This window comes from Apodemus sylvaticus, chromosome 20 (assembly GCF_947179515.1).
Source record: "Apodemus sylvaticus chromosome 20, mApoSyl1.1, whole genome shotgun sequence".
Taxonomy (NCBI): Eukaryota; Metazoa; Chordata; class Mammalia; order Rodentia; family Muridae; genus Apodemus; species Apodemus sylvaticus.
Window position 1 is genome coordinate 52,933,122 of NC_067491.1, and position 18,425 is coordinate 52,951,546.

At 44.8% G+C, this 18,425-nt stretch overlaps 1 protein-coding gene across 1 annotated transcript; it reads left to right on the top strand.

The window, feature by feature from the left end:
- The first annotated feature begins 282 nt into the window (after positions 1 to 282).
- Positions 283 to 1,731, top strand: LOC127670385 (putative sperm motility kinase W). Its single transcript, XM_052164712.1, has one exon. The coding sequence runs from the start codon at positions 283 to 285 to the stop codon at positions 1,729 to 1,731; it is 1,449 nt and encodes a 482-aa protein (XP_052020672.1).
- Positions 1,732 to 18,425: the final 16,694 nt, after the last annotated feature.

Here is an 18,425-nt window from a genome sequence, read left to right on the forward strand (position 1 = left end):
GAGAATGGAAAGGTCCCTCTGGCTCAGAGTGAGGATAGCCACTGTGGGTTACAACCTCTGGTAGGTGCATTTTGTGCTCTGACCTCACAAAAATCCTCTGTGATGGAAGAATGCGTGCCCTCTGTATAAGACTGTGGACTGGCCTGTTGGATTTGTCCATACAGAGCAGGGAGCCGATTTGGGTGACCTGTGGGACTCGTTCAGTGCACTCGATATTGTTAGTTGTGGGTTCCTTGAACCTCACAACCGGTGGTAACCAGAGTGCACGGAACACTCAGCCCCATGGCCGACGATGCCAAAAGCAAGAATTTGGCAAGTCAATACAAAGTACTTTTCCATCTCGGTGAGGGTGCCTTTGGTAGTGTCAGATTGGCCTTGCACCTGACAACCAAGGTGATGGTCGCCGTCAAATCGATAGAAATCACCAAGAAGTCCGAGAGAATCATCCTGGCAGAACGCGCAGCGTTGGAGACCTTAAACCATCCGAACATCATCCGCCTCTTCCAGGTGCTGATAACACCAAGCCACGTTAATTTTATACTCGAATACGCTCCGGGGGGGAACTTATCTGATTTAACAGAGGAGAATGGCCCACTGCAGGAGGCAGAGGCCAAGAAAATATTTGGTCAAGTAGTGTCTGCAGTAAAGTATTGCCACAACAATGACTTTATTCACAGAGACATTAAACCACAGAATGTCCTCAGGGACGCGGAGGGTAACGTCAAGTTGACAGACTTTGGGCTGGCCACCAAGATCAGGCCTGGCAGCTTCCTGAAACGGAGGTGTGGGACCAAGGTCTTTTTTGCCCCAGAACTCGTACTAGGGGAGGCTTACGACGGCAGGAAAACCGATGTGTGGAGTTTGGGCGTGCTGCTCTATTTTATAAGCACTTCGTACTACCCCTTTACAGGAAAGACCATGAAGGAGATAGAGGAAAATATCGCCACAGGGACCTATCACATTCCACCTTACTTCTCTGGTCACCTTGAAAATCTAATCCACCAGATCCTTACTGTTGCCCCAGAGATGAGGCCCTCCATCGAAGATATTGAAGAACATCCCTGGATACTAAAGGCTGAAGTAAACATCCCCACTGACTCCTATCCAGACTGCGACATCGTAGACAGGCTCCGTGGCATGGGGTTTAATGCCAACGAGATTTTGGAGTCGCTGCACAAGAGAAAGTTTGATGAAAAAATGGGGACCTATTTGCTTTTACAAGAACAGGTACGCCTAGGAATCGAGACTATACCTACCGGTTCAGCCAAGCCTGTCAATCCGTGCCCTACGCCACCCCCATCGCCAGCACATGCCTCTAGCCCTGGTCTTCCCCTCAAAAGAAGAGCCAGTGAACCCAACTCTGGCCTCCTCCACATAAGGCCCTCAGGACAGCTGCGACCTGATGCCCTGGCACTATCAGGGCACATAGTGGCCAGAAGTGTCTCCTTGCCGCCCATGGCCCTCCATTTTCCAAAAAAGAAGAGCCCTGCTTCTGCCTCTGCCCCTGCCCTCCACTCTGGAGCCGTGGCTGCCGCGTGTCTTTTCGACACCATCACCGTGGAAGACAAAACACACTTGCCCCCTGAGCAAAGCTGGTCTGTGGAACCACTGCCTCCCCCTGTGAAGAGCGGGCGTTTCAAACGCTTTCGAAAAAGAATCAGGGATTGCCTGTGGAGACTTTGTTGCATCCCCCGGGCTCCAAACACAAAAACCCAGTGTACATCCTCCTAGAACGTGGCTCCCCTGGAAGAGGTTGGATGATGAACCCAATGAACGGATAGGCAAGTATGGGAGGGTGCATTTCGGCTCTGAAGTTTATTCTCTCTGTATTTATTCGTGTCTTCTCATTGGAAATGAGATGTATATTTCCAGGGTCTCTTGAGATGGTCAGATATATTTCTTTTAATTTTAATTTATTTACATTTCAGGTATTATCCCCTTACCTGGTTTCCTCCTCTCCTGGAAACCCCCTCTCCTATCTACCCTCCTGCTGCTTCTAGTAAGGTGTTCTTCCACCCATCCACCCACTCCCATCTCCACGTCTTCAATTCCCCTACCCTGGGGCATCTATCAGAGCTTCAGAGGACCAAGGAACTCTCCTCCTATTGATGCCTGACAAGGATGTCATCTGCTATTATGCAGCCACAGGTATCTGCACTCCGTGATTGGTGGCTTGGTCTCGGGAAGCTCTGGGAGGTTTGGTTGGTTTGTCTTGTTGTTCTTCCTATGGGGCTGCAAAACCTTTCCACTCCCTCAGACCCTTCTCTACCTCCTTCATTGGGGACCCCATGCTCAGTGCTATGGTTGGCTGTGAGCATCCGACTGTATTTGTAAGGCTCTGGCAGGACCTGTCAGGAGACAGCTATAACAAAGGCTTTTTCAGCAAGCCTTTCTTAGCATCCACCATAGTATCTGAGTTTTGTGACTGTATATGGGATGGATCTGCTGCTGGGGCAGACTCTGGATGGTCTTTCCTTCAGGTTCAGCTTGACACTTTGTCTCTGAATCTCCTCCCATTGCTCTTTTGTTCCCCCTTCTAAGAAAGACCAAAGTATCCACACTTTGTTCTCCCTCCTTCTTGAGCTTTGTTTGCTCTGTGAATTGTGTCTTGGGTGTTCCCAGCTTCTGGACTAATATCCACTTATCAGAATGTGCATTCATGTGTGGTCTTTTGTGATTCGTTTGCCTAACCTAATGTAATATTTCTAGTTCCATCAATTAGGCTAAGAATTTCATGAAGTCACTGTATTTAATAACAGAGTATTCCATTGTGTAAATGTATCACATTTTCTGTATCCATTCTTCTGTTGAGGGACATCTGGGTTCTTTCCAGCTTCTGGCTATTATAAATAAGGCTGCTATTATGTCCTTAGCCTTAAAAAAGCTTTGCAATTCTATGAGGTCCCAATTGTCAATTCTTGATCTTAGATTATAAGCCATTGGTGTTCTGTTCAGGAAATTTTCCGCTGTACCAATGTATTTGAGACTATTTCCCACTTTTTCTTCTATTAGATTGAGTGTATCAGGTTTTCTGTAGAGGTCCTTGATCCACTTGGATTTGCGCTTTGTACAGGGAAATAAGAATGGATCGATTTAAAAACAATACAAAGCAAAAGAATGGATCGGTTTGTATTCTTTTTTATTAGATACATTCTTTATTTACATTTCAAATGATTTCCCCTTTCCTGGTTCCATGCTCCCAAAGTCCCAGAAGCCATCTCCCCTCCCCTGTTCCCCAATCACCCCCTAACGCTTCCCTGTCCTGGTATTCCCCTACACTGCTGCATCAAACCTTTCCAGGACCAGGGTCCTCTTCTCCCTCTGATGCCCAACAAGGCCATCCTTTGCTGCCTGTGTGTCTGGAGCCATGGGTAACACCATGTGAACTCTCTGGTCGATGGTTTTGTGCCTGGGAGCTCTGGGAGTTCTGGGTGGCTCATTTTGTTGTTCTTCCTATGGCACTGCAAACCCCTTCAGCTCCTTGGGTCCTTTCTCTAGCTCCCCCATTAGAGACCCTGTGTTCAGTTCAATGGCTGACTGAGAGTGTCGCCCTCTGTATTTGTCATGCACTAGCAGAGCCTCCCAGGTGACAGCTATATCAGACTCCAGTCAGCAAGCACTTGCTGGCATCCTCAATAGTGTCTGGGTTTTGTAACTGTATATGGGATGGCAGTTGTGGGAATCCTCAATAGTGTCTGGGTTTTGTAACTGTATATGGGTTGGATCCCTAGGTGGGGCAGTCTCTGGATGATCTTTCCCTCAGTCTCTGCTCCACCCTTTGTCTCTGTATCTCCTTCTGTGAGTATTTTGTTCCCCCGTCTAAGAAGGACCAGAGTATCCATACTTTGTTCTTCCTTCTTTTTAGGCATCATTTGATATGTGAATTGTGTCTTGGGTATTCCTAACTTCTGGGCTAATATCCACTGATCAATGAGTGCATACCATGTGTGTTCTTTTGTGATTAGGCTGCCTCACACAAGATGATATTTTCTAGTTCCACCCATTTGCCTAAGAATTTGATGAATTCATTGTTTTTAATAGCTGACTAGTATTCTATTGTGTAAATATATGACATTTTCTGTATCCATTCCTCCGTTGAGGGACATCTGGGTTCTTTCCAGCTTCTGGCTATTATAAATAGGGCTGCTATGAACATAGTGAAGCATGTGTCCTTATTACATACTGGAGAATCCTCTGGATTATAAGTCCAGGAGTGGTATAACAGGGTTCTCTGGTAGTGAAAAAGTATGCCTACTTTTCTGAGAAACTACCAAACTGATTTCCAGAGTGGTTGTACCAGCTTGTAATACCAGCTTGTACCAATCACAGCTTGTACCAGCAGTGAAGGAGTGTTCCTCCTCCTCCATATCCTCCCCAGAACTTGCTGTCTCCTGAGTTTTTGATCTTAGCCATTCTGACTGGTGTGAGGTGAAATCTCTGGGTTGTTTTGATTTACATTTCCCTGATTACTAAGGATGTTGAACATTTCTTTAGGTGCTTCTCAGCCATTTAATATTACTCAGGTGAAAATTCTTTGTTTAGATCTATGCCCCATTTTTAATAGGGTTTTTTGGCTCTCTGGAATCTAACTTCTTGAGTTCTTGGTATATCTTGGAAATTAGCCCTCTGTCGGATGTAGGGTTGGTAAAGATCCTTTCCCAATTTGTTGGTTGCCATTTTGTCTTATTGACTGTGACTTTTGCCTTACAAAAACGTTGTAATAAGTTTCAGTGTGTCTGGATTAAGGTGGGGGTCCTTGATCCACTTGGGCTTGAAATTAGTACAAGGAGATAAGAATAGATCGATTTGCATTCTTCTGCATGCTGCCCTCCAGTTGAACCAGCACCTTTTCCCCTTATTACTTTAAATATTCTTTCTGTGTTTTGGGCATTTGGTGTTTTAACTCTAATGTGACAAGAAGAATTTCTTTTCTGGTCCAATCTATTTGGTGCGCGATAGGCTTCTTGTATGTTTATGTGCATCTCTTTCTTTAGGTTAGGGAAGTTTTCTTCTATAATTTTCTGAGGTTTTACATATACTCACAGGCTTGTTGACACTCCTGGAGGATAGCTCTCTCCCTGTGCTATTTGGGTATGGAGCAGTATGGCAGAGGACAGCTCCTGGATCAGACAGAAAACATGATCAAATGTATTTCTACTCCAGCAGGATCAAACCCTGATCCTTAACTTACCATCTGAGGAAGCAATCTAACTGGAGAATGCCTAGGGGCTATCTGATGAAATTGAACTAGCAATAATCAGCAAGTGCCTATGGATACAGCCAAGGTGAAAGGGGGAATGTGGAGCTGTCATCCATGCTGGATATATGCAGATAGAGACTCGGATTGTGGACCGAGTGCCTGGCAGAGTAGCCATGGTCAAAATACAAAGGGGCCACCTCTACCTTCCTACAATTCAATTGGACAGGCAGGGTGTGCTGAGACCTGTGAAGTCTGACATTGCTGCTTGGATACCTCCATGGAGAAGCAGACCTGGATACCCAGTTCCTGTGTATCCTGCATGAGTCTTAGAGAGGACATGGTTGTAGTGTCTCTAGAACCTCCACTGTGGCATTCAGAGCCTTGGCATACAGCATCATGCTAGTCTTATGGAAAGGGTCCATAACTTCTCCAATCCCTGCACTTGTTCCAGTGTCCTTGCATTCTGAGCCTCTTGGCTCTTACCATAATTGTGTCATCCTCCAAGGAAGCTCTCATTCAGTAGGACGTCCTCAGAAAGAGGAGCCTGCTGTTGTCTAAGGTGCCCGGGTTTAAGTTACCCTGACATCTAATATCTTTCCCTCCTTCAGCTTCTCCTCTGCAGATGATGGTGCTGTGCTACAGAACCTGCTGCTTGACAGGCAAGGAAGGTCCTGGACTGGACTACAATGGCAGTAGTTCATTGTTGCCGAGGATCACCTCTTAAAATAACAACACTGAACTAGAAACACAAAGTAAAATTCTCCTACTTGGGCAAGGTGTGCAGGAAAGATGTGAGGCTGTTGTACACAGGGACAAGTGTCCAGATGGAATCTAATGTGAGGATATAATATCTGGCAGAGGAACAACTGTCAAGCCTCTAATTGGCCACCTCCAAGTCTTCCTGCAGATCAGAAGGACACCCAGGGCCTGAGATCTGTGGGCACTATATCAGTGTGGAGGATCTGCCAATAATGGACTCCAGCATCTGTAGATGAGGGAGAGACTAGATTCCCACACTTTTATGCTACCTGCCCAACTAGGAAAAACAACAGCCAGACCACTAATGAGGTGAACAATAAGCAAAACCACAGAGACTCCATTCACAAGAAGAGGGTCTTTTTCGTAGCTGCCCAAAACATCTGGTAAACAGGCAAGAATATCTGAGCACTTACCTTCAACCCCTGTACCCCAAGAACAATTAACACACATTCTCATGGGACAGATAAGCTGATCCTTGTTTCTCCTTCTTCCCCCATTTGTTCTACCTTCTATCAAGATGAAGACATTTCCTTCCCATGCACAGAAATGAATCTTGTTCAACAATTAAGGGAAGGCAGTGAAAAGAGGATCTGGACCTCTCCGTCCTCACTTCTCTGTAACCACATTCATAATGGACAGTCTCTGAAAGTTCCTGTACCAGCTTCAGGATGGGCTGAGAGGCTGTGTTGTCCACATCTATTGCAGAAACACTTGAGCCAATAGACTATCCTCTGACAAGGCCCTTGACAATGATGTGATGATTCTTCTGTCTCCATATGAACACATCCAGCCTGCCCCAACACTGTGCTGTTGTCACTACTGGGACATTAAGGACCAGATGACTATGAGAGTAGATGCTGAATACAACAATTAATAATAATTGAGTCACCTTCCAACGCTGACAAAAGAAGCTCATGCCTCAAAGTAGGTGGACATCAAGTGTGAGAACTGAAGATTACGTCTGGATCTGCGTCAACACCAATACCCAGGAATCCACCAGCTTTGGATAGTGGATGTTTCTGACCAGACATGAAGAGTGGTAAGTGGCCCCTGCTCTCCTATGGCCAGGTCTAGGGGAGGCCAAAGGTAGGTTCACTGGCCCTTCCTTTTAGGGGAAGAACAGAGGTAGTGATATGTGCTGTTGATGAAGGTGGTGTAGGGAATGGATCCTCTGGCTTGGCTGGACTGGTAGATGCATGCTCAATCTCTTTGCATACCTGTTCTTTTAAAAGTAAATAGTTCCCAAATTTTCTTCAACCCTTTTCTTCTGCAGGAATTTCAAGATCTCGTTGGCATTAAACTCCATGTCACAGAGCCTGTCTACGATGTTGCAGTCTGTATAGGTATCTGTCTAGATATCTACTCTACATTTCATGATCCATGGATGTCTCTCAGTGAAAGAGCACTCACTCTGTGTAGGAGCACAGCAAATGAACTAGTCTTGTGTCCCTGAGCATCATGGCCCAAATGAGAAAAATAGCATGCATGGGCTTCTCTATTGGGAAAATAGTCGGGGTGGGCACAGATTCTGTATATGTCCTCACCTCTTGAAAAGCATGCAGTGTGATGTGAAACCATGAATCACTGTGAAACATGCTGTCTGGCAGTACCAGCGTCCTTCCTGAGAGGAGAATGTAGAAATGAGAGGGAGGCCCAGGCTTGCATATATACTGACCTCTTAAAGGTCATCCAGTTGGATAGGGAACCGCTAAGACCTGAATCACTTTGAAACCTGTTGTCTTCAAGTACTACAGTCATTCCTGAGAACAGAATATACTCCCAAACCACCATAGGCCAAAAGGAATGTCGAATAAGTTGACACCTGTTCTTGTGACCTGTAACACCATCAGGAGCCCTGAGGCTCACCTCATACTATAAACAAATATAACCTTCAGTGGGGCAGGTCACTCCAGAGCAGCTGTCACTGTTCTAGAATTCCTTCAGAGAGGAAAACTAAGGAGGTCTCCGCCTCCCTGTTGCCTTTGTCTTCTTAGGAAACTTGAGAACTGAAGTACCACCAGATTTCGTCACCTGCCTGAACTCTCAGCTAATGCATTCATCCAGTACTCTCCAACTGTGCAGCAAAAGAAGACCACAGATAATTTGCAACTCTGATCCAATCTAACAGAACTTCTAGTACTCAAACAAAGAGAGTGGTTGGAGATTTGTGAAGCCTCTCCATGATTGCTGTCCAAAATCAAGCTCTGGGGTAGTTCATTGTGGAAGACCTGCAGGACCTTGGATGTAGTCTGGGGTCTAGGGAATGAAATCTGTCTTCATTAGAGCCAGAAGTCACATGATGGCCAGAGTAGATACAGAAGACAGACACAGTGTCATGATGCGGAGCCCAAGGCCAAGGGAGGCTACTGAGAAGTGTCATGCCTGTATGAGTGAAGCTGGAGATGGGGACATGAACCATGGAGATCGACATGGTCCCTTTCGGTTCAAGCTGCAGTGTTGACACCATCTGCTACAAGAACCCATGTCCCAGTAGACTATCCTCTAACCAAGCTATTCTGCCCTTTATGTCCATGTGACGATATTTCCTGTCAGCCTATAGGAGACCTGGTCTTACAAGGTGCTACTGTCACTGAGGAGACAGTAAGAAGAGGAGGACTGTGACAGTGGGCAGCTGTGTGTAGAAACACTGCGAGGCCCAGTTGTACCTGGAAGCTGTGTGGTGCAACCCCTTATCTCTTCTGAAGACATTTATTCTATGCTGGGGTCTTCCTAGTGACAGCCCTGTCACCAAGTGACAGCAATTTCACCGTGACACTCCCTCACCTTTGCTTCTCAATCTTGAGGATAAAGAGCCTAGAGGAGGGCCTCTACAGATCAGTCAGTGGGTGTGCCCCTGACCACTGCCACAGCTTTTTTTTTTTGGGGGGGGGGGAGATTGTGTCCTAAATGTGGGGCGTCTAATAGAGCTGGTCTCCCAGTTCTTGCCATGCAGCCTGTTCCTCACTTCCTGGACTGTGACTGCTCCAGTCCTCCTGAAGCATCATGGAAGACATTCTTCCCTTCACAGGCTTGAATTCACTCTTACCTACAAGGAGGAACAGTGAAGATTGGCTCTGAGATGTAACCCCAGCTTCTAGACAGTCTATGTGAAGTGGTGTGATCTGCCCTTTGTCAGTTGCCACTCGATAGGTATAGTGAAGTGTGAGGCTCTTGCTAGGTGCTCGGTGCCAGGATAATTAGTGTCATGGACAAGCTGTGCTCAAGGAGCTGATGACACTCTGGCAGAGTCAAGGACATTCACGAAGACAAAGGTGGTAAGGTAAGTTTGCATCAAAACAGGTAAAAACAGTAATAAAACTGGGAGTTCCCATCCTAGGACAAGTTGTTGGCAAACACTGTCCCTGAACAGACAGCTCTGCTGGGCTAAACCTGGAGAGAAAGAAGGACTGACAGGGCCCTGAGAGCAGCCATGTGACTGGCAGCCATCATGAATGACTGGACCTGATGAGTGCCTGTGTTTGATTTTTTATGGTTACCCTAAAAGAAAGTTATTTTAATTCATGTCTTGGTGGAATTGTGTTCTCTACTCAGACCACAGGCTCTGGGCATGTTGGGTGTCACAACATGCCAAAGGCCTGAACTGTACAGTCCTCTTGTGTTGGTCATGGGAAAGTCAGATAAGAAGGCCATGGTGATAGCTGGACAATGTAGGAATCCCCAAAACAAGAGGCCATGTTCAGACATGGCGATCCACCATTCATCACCTATGCATGTGGAATTTCTAAGCAGGTAAGGAGTGGAGATAAAAACTGTCACCAGAAGGAATCCTGGATCTTGGTTGTCCCTCAGAACTTTAGTCTGCTTTCTATCTCATGAAGACACTCAGTCTTCTTGAGAATACCCTCCTATTTTCTAGGATGTTTCTTAACTATGAAAATAAGACACTGAGTGGTACAGGTAGCAGGGGATACCTAAATTCTCTGTGCTCTGACCTTCTGTCACTGTCATGTCTTTAGATGTTTCCAGCTATGATTCTGACCTCCAGAAAAGCACTTGAGGGTCATGAGGCTTTCCTGGCAGAAAACAAAACACGAAGGCTGGATCCAAAATCCTGATGCTGTGCACCAAAGGCCTTTCCTCTCCACGGCTGCTGAGGATAATCTGACCTGAAAGTCTCCATGAAGGTACAACCTCTTGAACTTTCTGAGTTTGAAATGTTGTTGTACCTAATTCTGCTGCTGATCCAAAAATCTAATTCAATATATGAAGATATAATCTTTCTGACATCCTACCTGGAACATTCTGTCTCAGAGAGGACAGTGTTTGTACGTGAAAGGGAAAGACCAGGTGAGGAATATGGAGAGGTCCCATGTGGCTTTCTCACCATGTGCTTCATGTCAACCCACTTCCCAAAGTTCCTTCAGTCCCATCACAAAATTATTAGTAGTTCTTGGATGACTTGTTGATAGGTACTGAGGTATCCCTGGGTGGCACATCCCATACATGGACTCTTCAGGATCTTCTGTGAAGGCCTATTTCCCTTCATTCTTTGAACATCCTGTAGTATGGATGATTTCCCTGCACACTCTGATACTTACTCTTCAGTTTGCAGACCTGCTCACCAAGTCAGGAATGTTCTCTCATTCTGATTGACTTCTGAGTTGTAGCTTCTTTTCCATAGAAGGTGTTTGATATAGACAGGAACCTGGCTAACACAGTACATTGATTGTCTAGACATCTCTAATCCCTAGAGGCAGCAGAAGATGGGACCACTGGATACAGTCAGCTGTTTCTCTCAGCACTCTAAACAATGTAATCAGTCATCAGCTTAGAAAGACACTTTTCTCTGCTTCTATCTTCAGTTTCTAAGTCTTTTCTGATTGTCATTAAACTAGTATTGACCTGCTTGTCTGGCAACATGGGAGTATCCTGTAATATTCTACCGTTTGTACACTCTCTGCTGTCCTCTCCTACTGGGCACTTTGCCCCTGTGACTCCCTTCCTGGGCATCTCATCCTCTGGTTGATTCACACATCTTCTATCCAGAGCTCAGGACAGTGTCAGGTTGTCAGGAAGCTATGGGCTTGTTCCTAACCAAGGTCCTGGGGACTCTGTCCTTCTCATTCCATGGTATTTAATCCTCTCCCTTCTTCCTTGCAGATGTGCTTTACCATAAGAAGTTGCAGAATGTGGCTACCTGGAAAACCAACCAAAAGCTTCTGTATGCCATTCAGGAGGGCACTATCAATAAGACAAGGGACCTCATCTGCATCATCTCAAGCATCTGTAGTATGGAGTTCTGGCACACACGGTGTGAGCCTCTCCCTACCCTGGTTGACATCAAGTGTGATGTAGGTCATTCATTTCAATGCCTAGACCTAGAGTCCCCCTGCAGGTTGGGGCTTGGAAAAGGGCCATGCGCAGAGGTGCTGGTGGTTCATGTCACTGGTTATTCCTTAAATATGAGAAATCTGAGTGTCCAGCTGTTACAGAGCTCCTTCCTCCCTTGCTCTTCACCCATGCTTCAACAAGGATGCTGCTCACTAATCTCTCAGTGGAATGGTGGCACAAGGGAAGTAAGGAGAGTATCATAGGCTTGCCACTCAATATGATTGGTAATTGGTGGAAGGTCTTTAGTGGAGGGATGTTCAGGGTCTGTGAAACTCGTCTTACTGTCATCTGACTCATGACATGCACTGACAAAGGTCCTTCTGACCCTTGACAGAACTCCTGGGAGGCAATTCTTAGATTATGACTGCAGATCAGACATTCAGAGAGAGTGAGACAGAATACCTCAACTAGCATGACTTGGGAGCCACAGTTGATAACTTTGACTGACTAAGGGAACTATCTGATATCTTCCACTGTTGTTGCTGGGTTGTTTTAGAGTCAGTGTGATTATCTGAAACAAAACCTTCTCAGTTTCATTTCCTCCACACGGACTTGACACTTCCAGGTTTTATTGCATTACCACAGTGAAGCCAAGGCCCATGTGCACATGTGTCATATCCACAGTCAAGTGTGGAGAGAAATAAATCCATGCATGTGAGCTTGCATGTGCTCATCTAAATCTCTCTGATCCTATGGAGTCTGGCAGCCAAGCCTAGGGAATGGCACTGCCCAAATTGTTGTGTCTTCCCATTTCAGTTCAGATGATGAAATCTCCACTATTGTCAGACTCTTCACTAGAGGCATCAGCTTCTCATTTTACCTAGGCTCAAAGATGGCATCTCCCTACATCAGACCTGACACTTTTCACTCAGCCATTACCTCATCACTGGGATGTCTAAACTGTGTCCTTGACTAATTCTTTCTAGACATGGATTAAGGTTTCACAACAGAATTCTTCGTCTTCATGTTGATCATTTTTTATGTTTCCTCTGCCAGGTCCTTTTCCAGTTTTGGAGCCTCTCCCTTCAAGAAAGGTTAGCAACTGGTCAGACTAACATGTCATTGTTCTTCTGCTTGAGTAGGTCAAATTCAGTGCTACTAGGTATGTATGATACTTACAGACCTTACATTAATTTTTACAGATGGAATGGGCATTGAGAGCATGGAACATTGCAAATCACTTTAAATTAGTTACATATGTTCTTACATATGACCTATTAGCTGTCTTATCTCTCTCTCTCTCTCTCTCTCTCTCTCTCTCTCTCTCTCTCTCTCTCTCTCTCTTTCTCTCCTATATTTCTTAGTTACTCCACCTTTGTCTCTGTCCCTGCATCAGTTTCTGACTCTCTACTGTTCTTTTTCTCTTTCTTTCTTTCCTTCCTTCTTTCTTTCTGCTTCTCTCTTTATTTTTCTGTAACACTCTGTCTCTCTATCTCAGACTCTCTTTCTCTTTCTCTTTCTCTTTCTGTCTCTCACTCTTTTTTATAACTCCGTATGTATGTTGGGGTGGGGGAGGTAGCATGTCTATTTTCTGGGTTGCCTGTGGATTTCAGAGAAAAGCTCTTGAGGCATTTATCAAACCCTCAAAAGACCTAGGGATTGAACTCTACTGACTATTCTTGGAATAGTTTTATAGGTGAAGAACCTGAAGGATCTGAGGCTGTACCAGTACATGCTGGAGAAGTACCTGACTGGACTAGGGAGTGGGAACCTCGGCCTTGGCCTACACATGTGCTGTTCTCCTTCCTTGGATGACAGTAGGACAATGGGATCTTCTCTGTCCCTCAGAATTGTCTTGGTTGTTGATTTGGGGATCCTCCATCTCAGCTTAGTTCTGTAATGTCAAATCTTATTGAACATTAGCATCCTACTTTATTTACCCCTGTGCTTTCAACCTACCTTTATCTTGCCAGAATTTTCTATGGTTATGACAGTACATCAGTAACAGTTTAGGACTGGCAAGCTCACAACAGGATACCCAGAGCCCTTCCACAAGATGCTCTGATTTACCTGTGAGAAGTCCAAGGCATTAACCCTAATCTTGATTTGGTGGTAAGAGTGAACTTAAAACTCAGATCGTTATCTGCCCCGGTGTTGTTCCTGAGTCTGAGAGCTCCCAGTTCCACTGTCCAACCTCTTGGTTTCTTCAGGACCTTTGCATCCCTTTCTTGTCAGTATCAGCAACTACTTTTGTAGAAGCCGGGAATCCAGAAAGCAAGGGGTGGGGTTTTCTTACATTATCTTGACACATGTTTGGTCTTCTGTCTTCCATCTCCACTTTCAACATTAATTGTACCCCATCTCTCCAAAGGTGACGCCTGAACTAGTGTGCTGGAACATTGAGGAGGTGGGAACAAGTTTCAAATGAGTGAAGGTCAAGATCTGTCTTTTATCAGAGACTCTGAGTGAGACCACTGATGCCCTGGGAAACAACTGGCTTCTCAGTGGGATCTTGATCTGCTGTAAATAACCAACAATAAGGAACACTATTCCTCTGCCATGATGAAAACCAGGTAGACAGTGAGTCCACATAAGAAAATGGGTCTGAGGTTTACCACCTTAAAGCTTCTAATTCTGTCTTCTAGGGATCACTAACGAATCTGCATAGTCCTCCCTCTCAGAGAGTGATTCAAGGTGTTGCAGTTAGTATGACTGGTGACATGAGGCACTGAGAGGTTCACCACAAATCTGAAAGACAATATTCAGATGGTCTTTGCAGTCTTCCTTTGTCTCCTCTTAGAGACAGAACTGAAATTCACAGTGGACCTCATGTTTGACAAGCAGGTAAGATGATCACCTTAGATCCCCTGGATTTTGATGCTAAGACACTGAGATTCCCAAAAGCTATGAGAGGGGAAGGCACAAAGTACAGCTCAGTTCCCAACTCATAACACGGATAGCTGATGGACTGGGTTCCTGTTCTCAGGGGGCAGCATGGGGAAATATCTGTTTCCTGTAACAGGAAACTCCCAAGCAGTCTCAGATCTCTGTACCTAGAGCAGAGGCTTTTTGTTTGTTTGTTTGTTTCCTCTTTCCTTTTATTTTATTGTATTTATTTTTTTACCGATATATTTTTTATTTACATTTCAAATGATTTCCCCTTTTCTAGCCCCGCACTCCCTGAAAGTCTCGTAAGCCCTCTTCTCTCCCCCAGTCCTCCCACCCACCCCTTCCCACTTCCCCGTTCTGGTTTTGCTGAATACTGCTTCACTGAGTCTTTCCAGAACAAGGGGCCACTCCTCCTTTCTTCTTTTTTTTTTTTTTTATCTAGTAATTACTTGTAATCTTCAGTTTGAAATGGCAATTCTTTTTTATTATTATTATTCGATATAATTTATTTACATTTCAAATGATTTCCCCTTTTCTAGCCCCCCCACTCCCCGAAAGTCCTGCAAGCCCCCTTCTATTCCCCTGTCCTCCCACCCACCCCTTCCCACTTCCCCGTTCTGGTTTTGCTGAATACTGTTTCACTGAGTCTTTCCAGAACCAGGGGCCACTCCTCCTTTCTTCTTGTACCTCATTTGATGTGTGGATTATGTTTTGGGTATTCCAGTTTTCTAGGTTAATATCCACTTATTAGTGAGTGCATACCATGATTCACCTTTTGAGTCTGGGTTATCTCACTTAGTATGATGTTCTCTAGCTCCATCCATTTGCCTAAGAATTTCATGAATTCATTGTTTGTAATGGCTGAATAGTACTCCATTGTGTAGATATACCACATTTTTTGCATCCACTCTTCTGTTGAGGGATACCTGGGTTCTTTCCAGCATCTGGCAATTATAAATAGGGCTGCTGTGAACATAGTAGAGCATGTATCCTTATTACATGGTGGGGAATCCTCTGGGTATATGCCCAGGAGTGGTATAGCAGGATCTTCTGGAAGTGAGGTGCCCAGTTTTCAGAGGAACCGCCAGACTGATTTCCAGAGTGGTTGTACCAATTTGCAACCCCACCAGCAGTGGAGGAGTGTTCCTCTTTCTCCACACCCTCTCCAAAACCTGCTGTCTCCTGAGCAGAGGCTTTGAAAGCACCACATTCTAAAACAAGTGAGGCTAGAAATATGGTTGCATATGACAAGCACTACTATACTTGCTGCAACTGATGTAAGGGATGATCCCCATTCATGTTTATCCAATGCTATTCAAGCATGAGTGTGATACTTTTGCTAGAATAACAACTGAGTGTTTCAAGTTTGTTGATATATAGAAGGAAAGGGTATTAATTGTGTTTTGGTAAAACTACCCATGTCTGTCCATGACTGAGATAAATATACACTGTGTCCTTGTGAGAAAGGGGAAAGAAGGCTGAGGAAGTTCTCTCCTTAGGACGACTGTCCTGACAACATGGAAACCCATCAAGGCTCACAGAAAAGATCCGCATTTGAAGCCCTGCTTGACAGGCCATAGACCCAGAATCTCTCCTTTCTCCTTGCTTTCTTTGTAAAATATTCTCTGCCTCAGACACACACATTTCAGTCATTCTCACAGCTGTCACCTGGTCACATAGTCTGCATTCCATCCACCTCTTATACCTCTCCCTTTGTGTAACATGGAAAGATGGTGGTCATGTCCAGTGTCCTAAGAGCTCTAGACTCAGCCTGCCTTACTGCACATATAGACCTACCATAGCAGGCTGTGTTCTTGTGTAACATGGGCATATGTTGGACATGTCCAGTATCCTGACAGCTATAGAATGAGCCCACTTCCTTACACAAGTAGGCGGGTCACAGCAGGCTTTTCTGTGAACCATTTAGGCATCTTTATCCTTTGTATGCTTTCCTTGTAAAGTAGACCTAGGGGATATCTGAGGACATCCTTCTATCTTGTAAGTCTTCATAGCTCCTCCATCATGCCCTTGGCCTTTTTGGTGAATCAAGGCTCCAATTCCACCCCTTGCCAATGGCAGCCAAACCACACCCCATTCATTCCTCACCTGGTCCTGATCTCATCTCCAAACTACTCAGAGGACATAATCCAACTGTCAATTCTCTGAGGTCCAGATGATGAGCTGACACTTGGAGGGAAAGCAGAGGTGAAATATGATCTCTGGCATCCTTAGAGAGTTTTAGCACTTCAAAATCACATAAAGGAAGACCATGACATCATGGCCTTTGTAAACACCATATCGGACATGAAACAATGACATTGTGAGTCCTCTAAAGTGGCAGTAGCCCATAGTCTCAGAGCAGAGTGCTGTGTCTTTTTAAATCATAGGGGAGTGATAGTCTCCTTCTTCCACAGATATGAGCTGGGTTTAGTGCAGGTCATGCTGGGCAATGAGCATGTTCAATCAGAAGGTAGCATTTTTCTTCTGGCCCAACATGGAGCCATGGATCACCTGTCTGATTCTTTCTGCTGCCTGGAAATGCCAGACTCTTTTGAGCTGAACATAGGCAGCCACTGGGCTATAGGCCAGTGGGATCTCTGATGCAGAAGTTCCTCCACTTCCTGCACATTCTACCCACATACCAACCATGCTCTCTTCATTCCCAGAATGCTATAGTATCCTTTAAGACTTCCCAGTCTCTCTAGACTACTCACTCTGGCTAGTTATTAGCACTTCCTATGGAGGATGCCAATGAAAAACCACGTGTTTTTTTTGAATTGTCATTGCACACTTTTACTCTTCTGTTTGGTATTAAGTGAACATCCTTGAAAATCTACTTAAAAGTCCACATACAAGATGTTTTCAGGAGCATGTCAGTGCTGCTGCCCCAAGCTGTTATTACCCCAAGCCCTTGCTCCACCCTGAGAAGTTATCTCATCCCCGAGATTTGCTCAGTCTTTCTAGTATTTGCTCAGTTGTACCCGCCCCATGGTTCCTGGGAATGTTTCCTTCTGGTTTCTAGCATTCTGCTTTTAACTGGCAGACTACCTCATTTTTCTACGGTGATTGGTGAGTAAACCATCTCCCTTGTCTTATCTCCTGTGAAGTTACAATTATGAAACAACTTGCAAGAGAGAGGTGAAAAGACCACATGCAATGTTGTATTTATGGGCATAATTGTCAAGGTTACTCATAGACATGAGACTGCGGTGGGTCAAGAGAAACATAGTAAGGTTCTAACTCCTGTCAAATTCCCAGTGATGTGTTCAAATGTGTGATGCTTAAACTTTGGAGAACACATTTGATACTTGGGAGCCTAAATAATCCTTTTCAAAGAGCTAGGCTAGGGCCTTGCCATGCAGAATCCAAAGAATTCTACTTCACGTTTTAGGTTTACCCAGGCCTGAAAGACAAATCTACTAATAGCCTTTGGCATTTCCAAAAACATCTAGTAAAACCAGATGCTATTACTAGATGCCATGAATGAAACTTTTCTTGTAGTTTGCCACCCTTTGGCCTTTTACCTTCCTTTCTTATCATGTGTGCTTGCTGCCTCTTGGATAATACCATGCTCCCTTTTCTGCAGTACCAGCCTTCCCCAACAATCTGGGCGATTATAAAGGCTGGATGATGTTGCAATGAGGGATCTACTGGCATATGCCCTAAATAGAAGCTGAGTGAGTTGTGGGGTTTTCCCAAGTTCAGACTACTTGTGCAGAGTGAGGAGGACAGGTACCCACTTGAATCAGTGGTCATGCTTTATCCATACAGTGCTCTACTCTGGACAACCGTGCAGGATAGGAACATGACACTTAGTTGGATTTCCCCTCACTACATTCTTGCAGCTTTTCAACTTGGACTAACCTTTGTCCTGGTCACAGATGCAGTCTAGTGTGTTTTAAGTTCCAATCTATTGGTTGGTGGATGAGTTAGGATACTCGATGGATACTGTATTTTAGACCATTCTGTGCCTTCCTTGTGATCCTTGCCTTTGATATCACCATGTTATGTGATCCCTCCAGCATTCATCCCAACATTTATCATCATGAGTAAACCTTCTAACAATCTTTGAAAATTCATTTCCCAGAAAATATAATGTCTTCGGCTGGCAATAACATCTCTGTGCTCTGATAAGCCAATCCTGGTGTATGGTGGAGCTCTGTCAATCGTTGGAACAATGAGTTTAAGCTGGTCCCTGATGTACAGATGCCAGGCACCTTTGATCAAAATGTAAGGAGATAATCTCAAACCTTTGATTATTAAGTAAGTATTCAAAATTCTTCAT

Excerpts from the sequence above, each read along its gene's own strand:
- LOC127670385 (XM_052164712.1), top strand. The coding sequence starts at position 283 with ATGGCCGACGATGCCAAAAGCAAGAATTTGGCAAGTCAATACAAAGTA.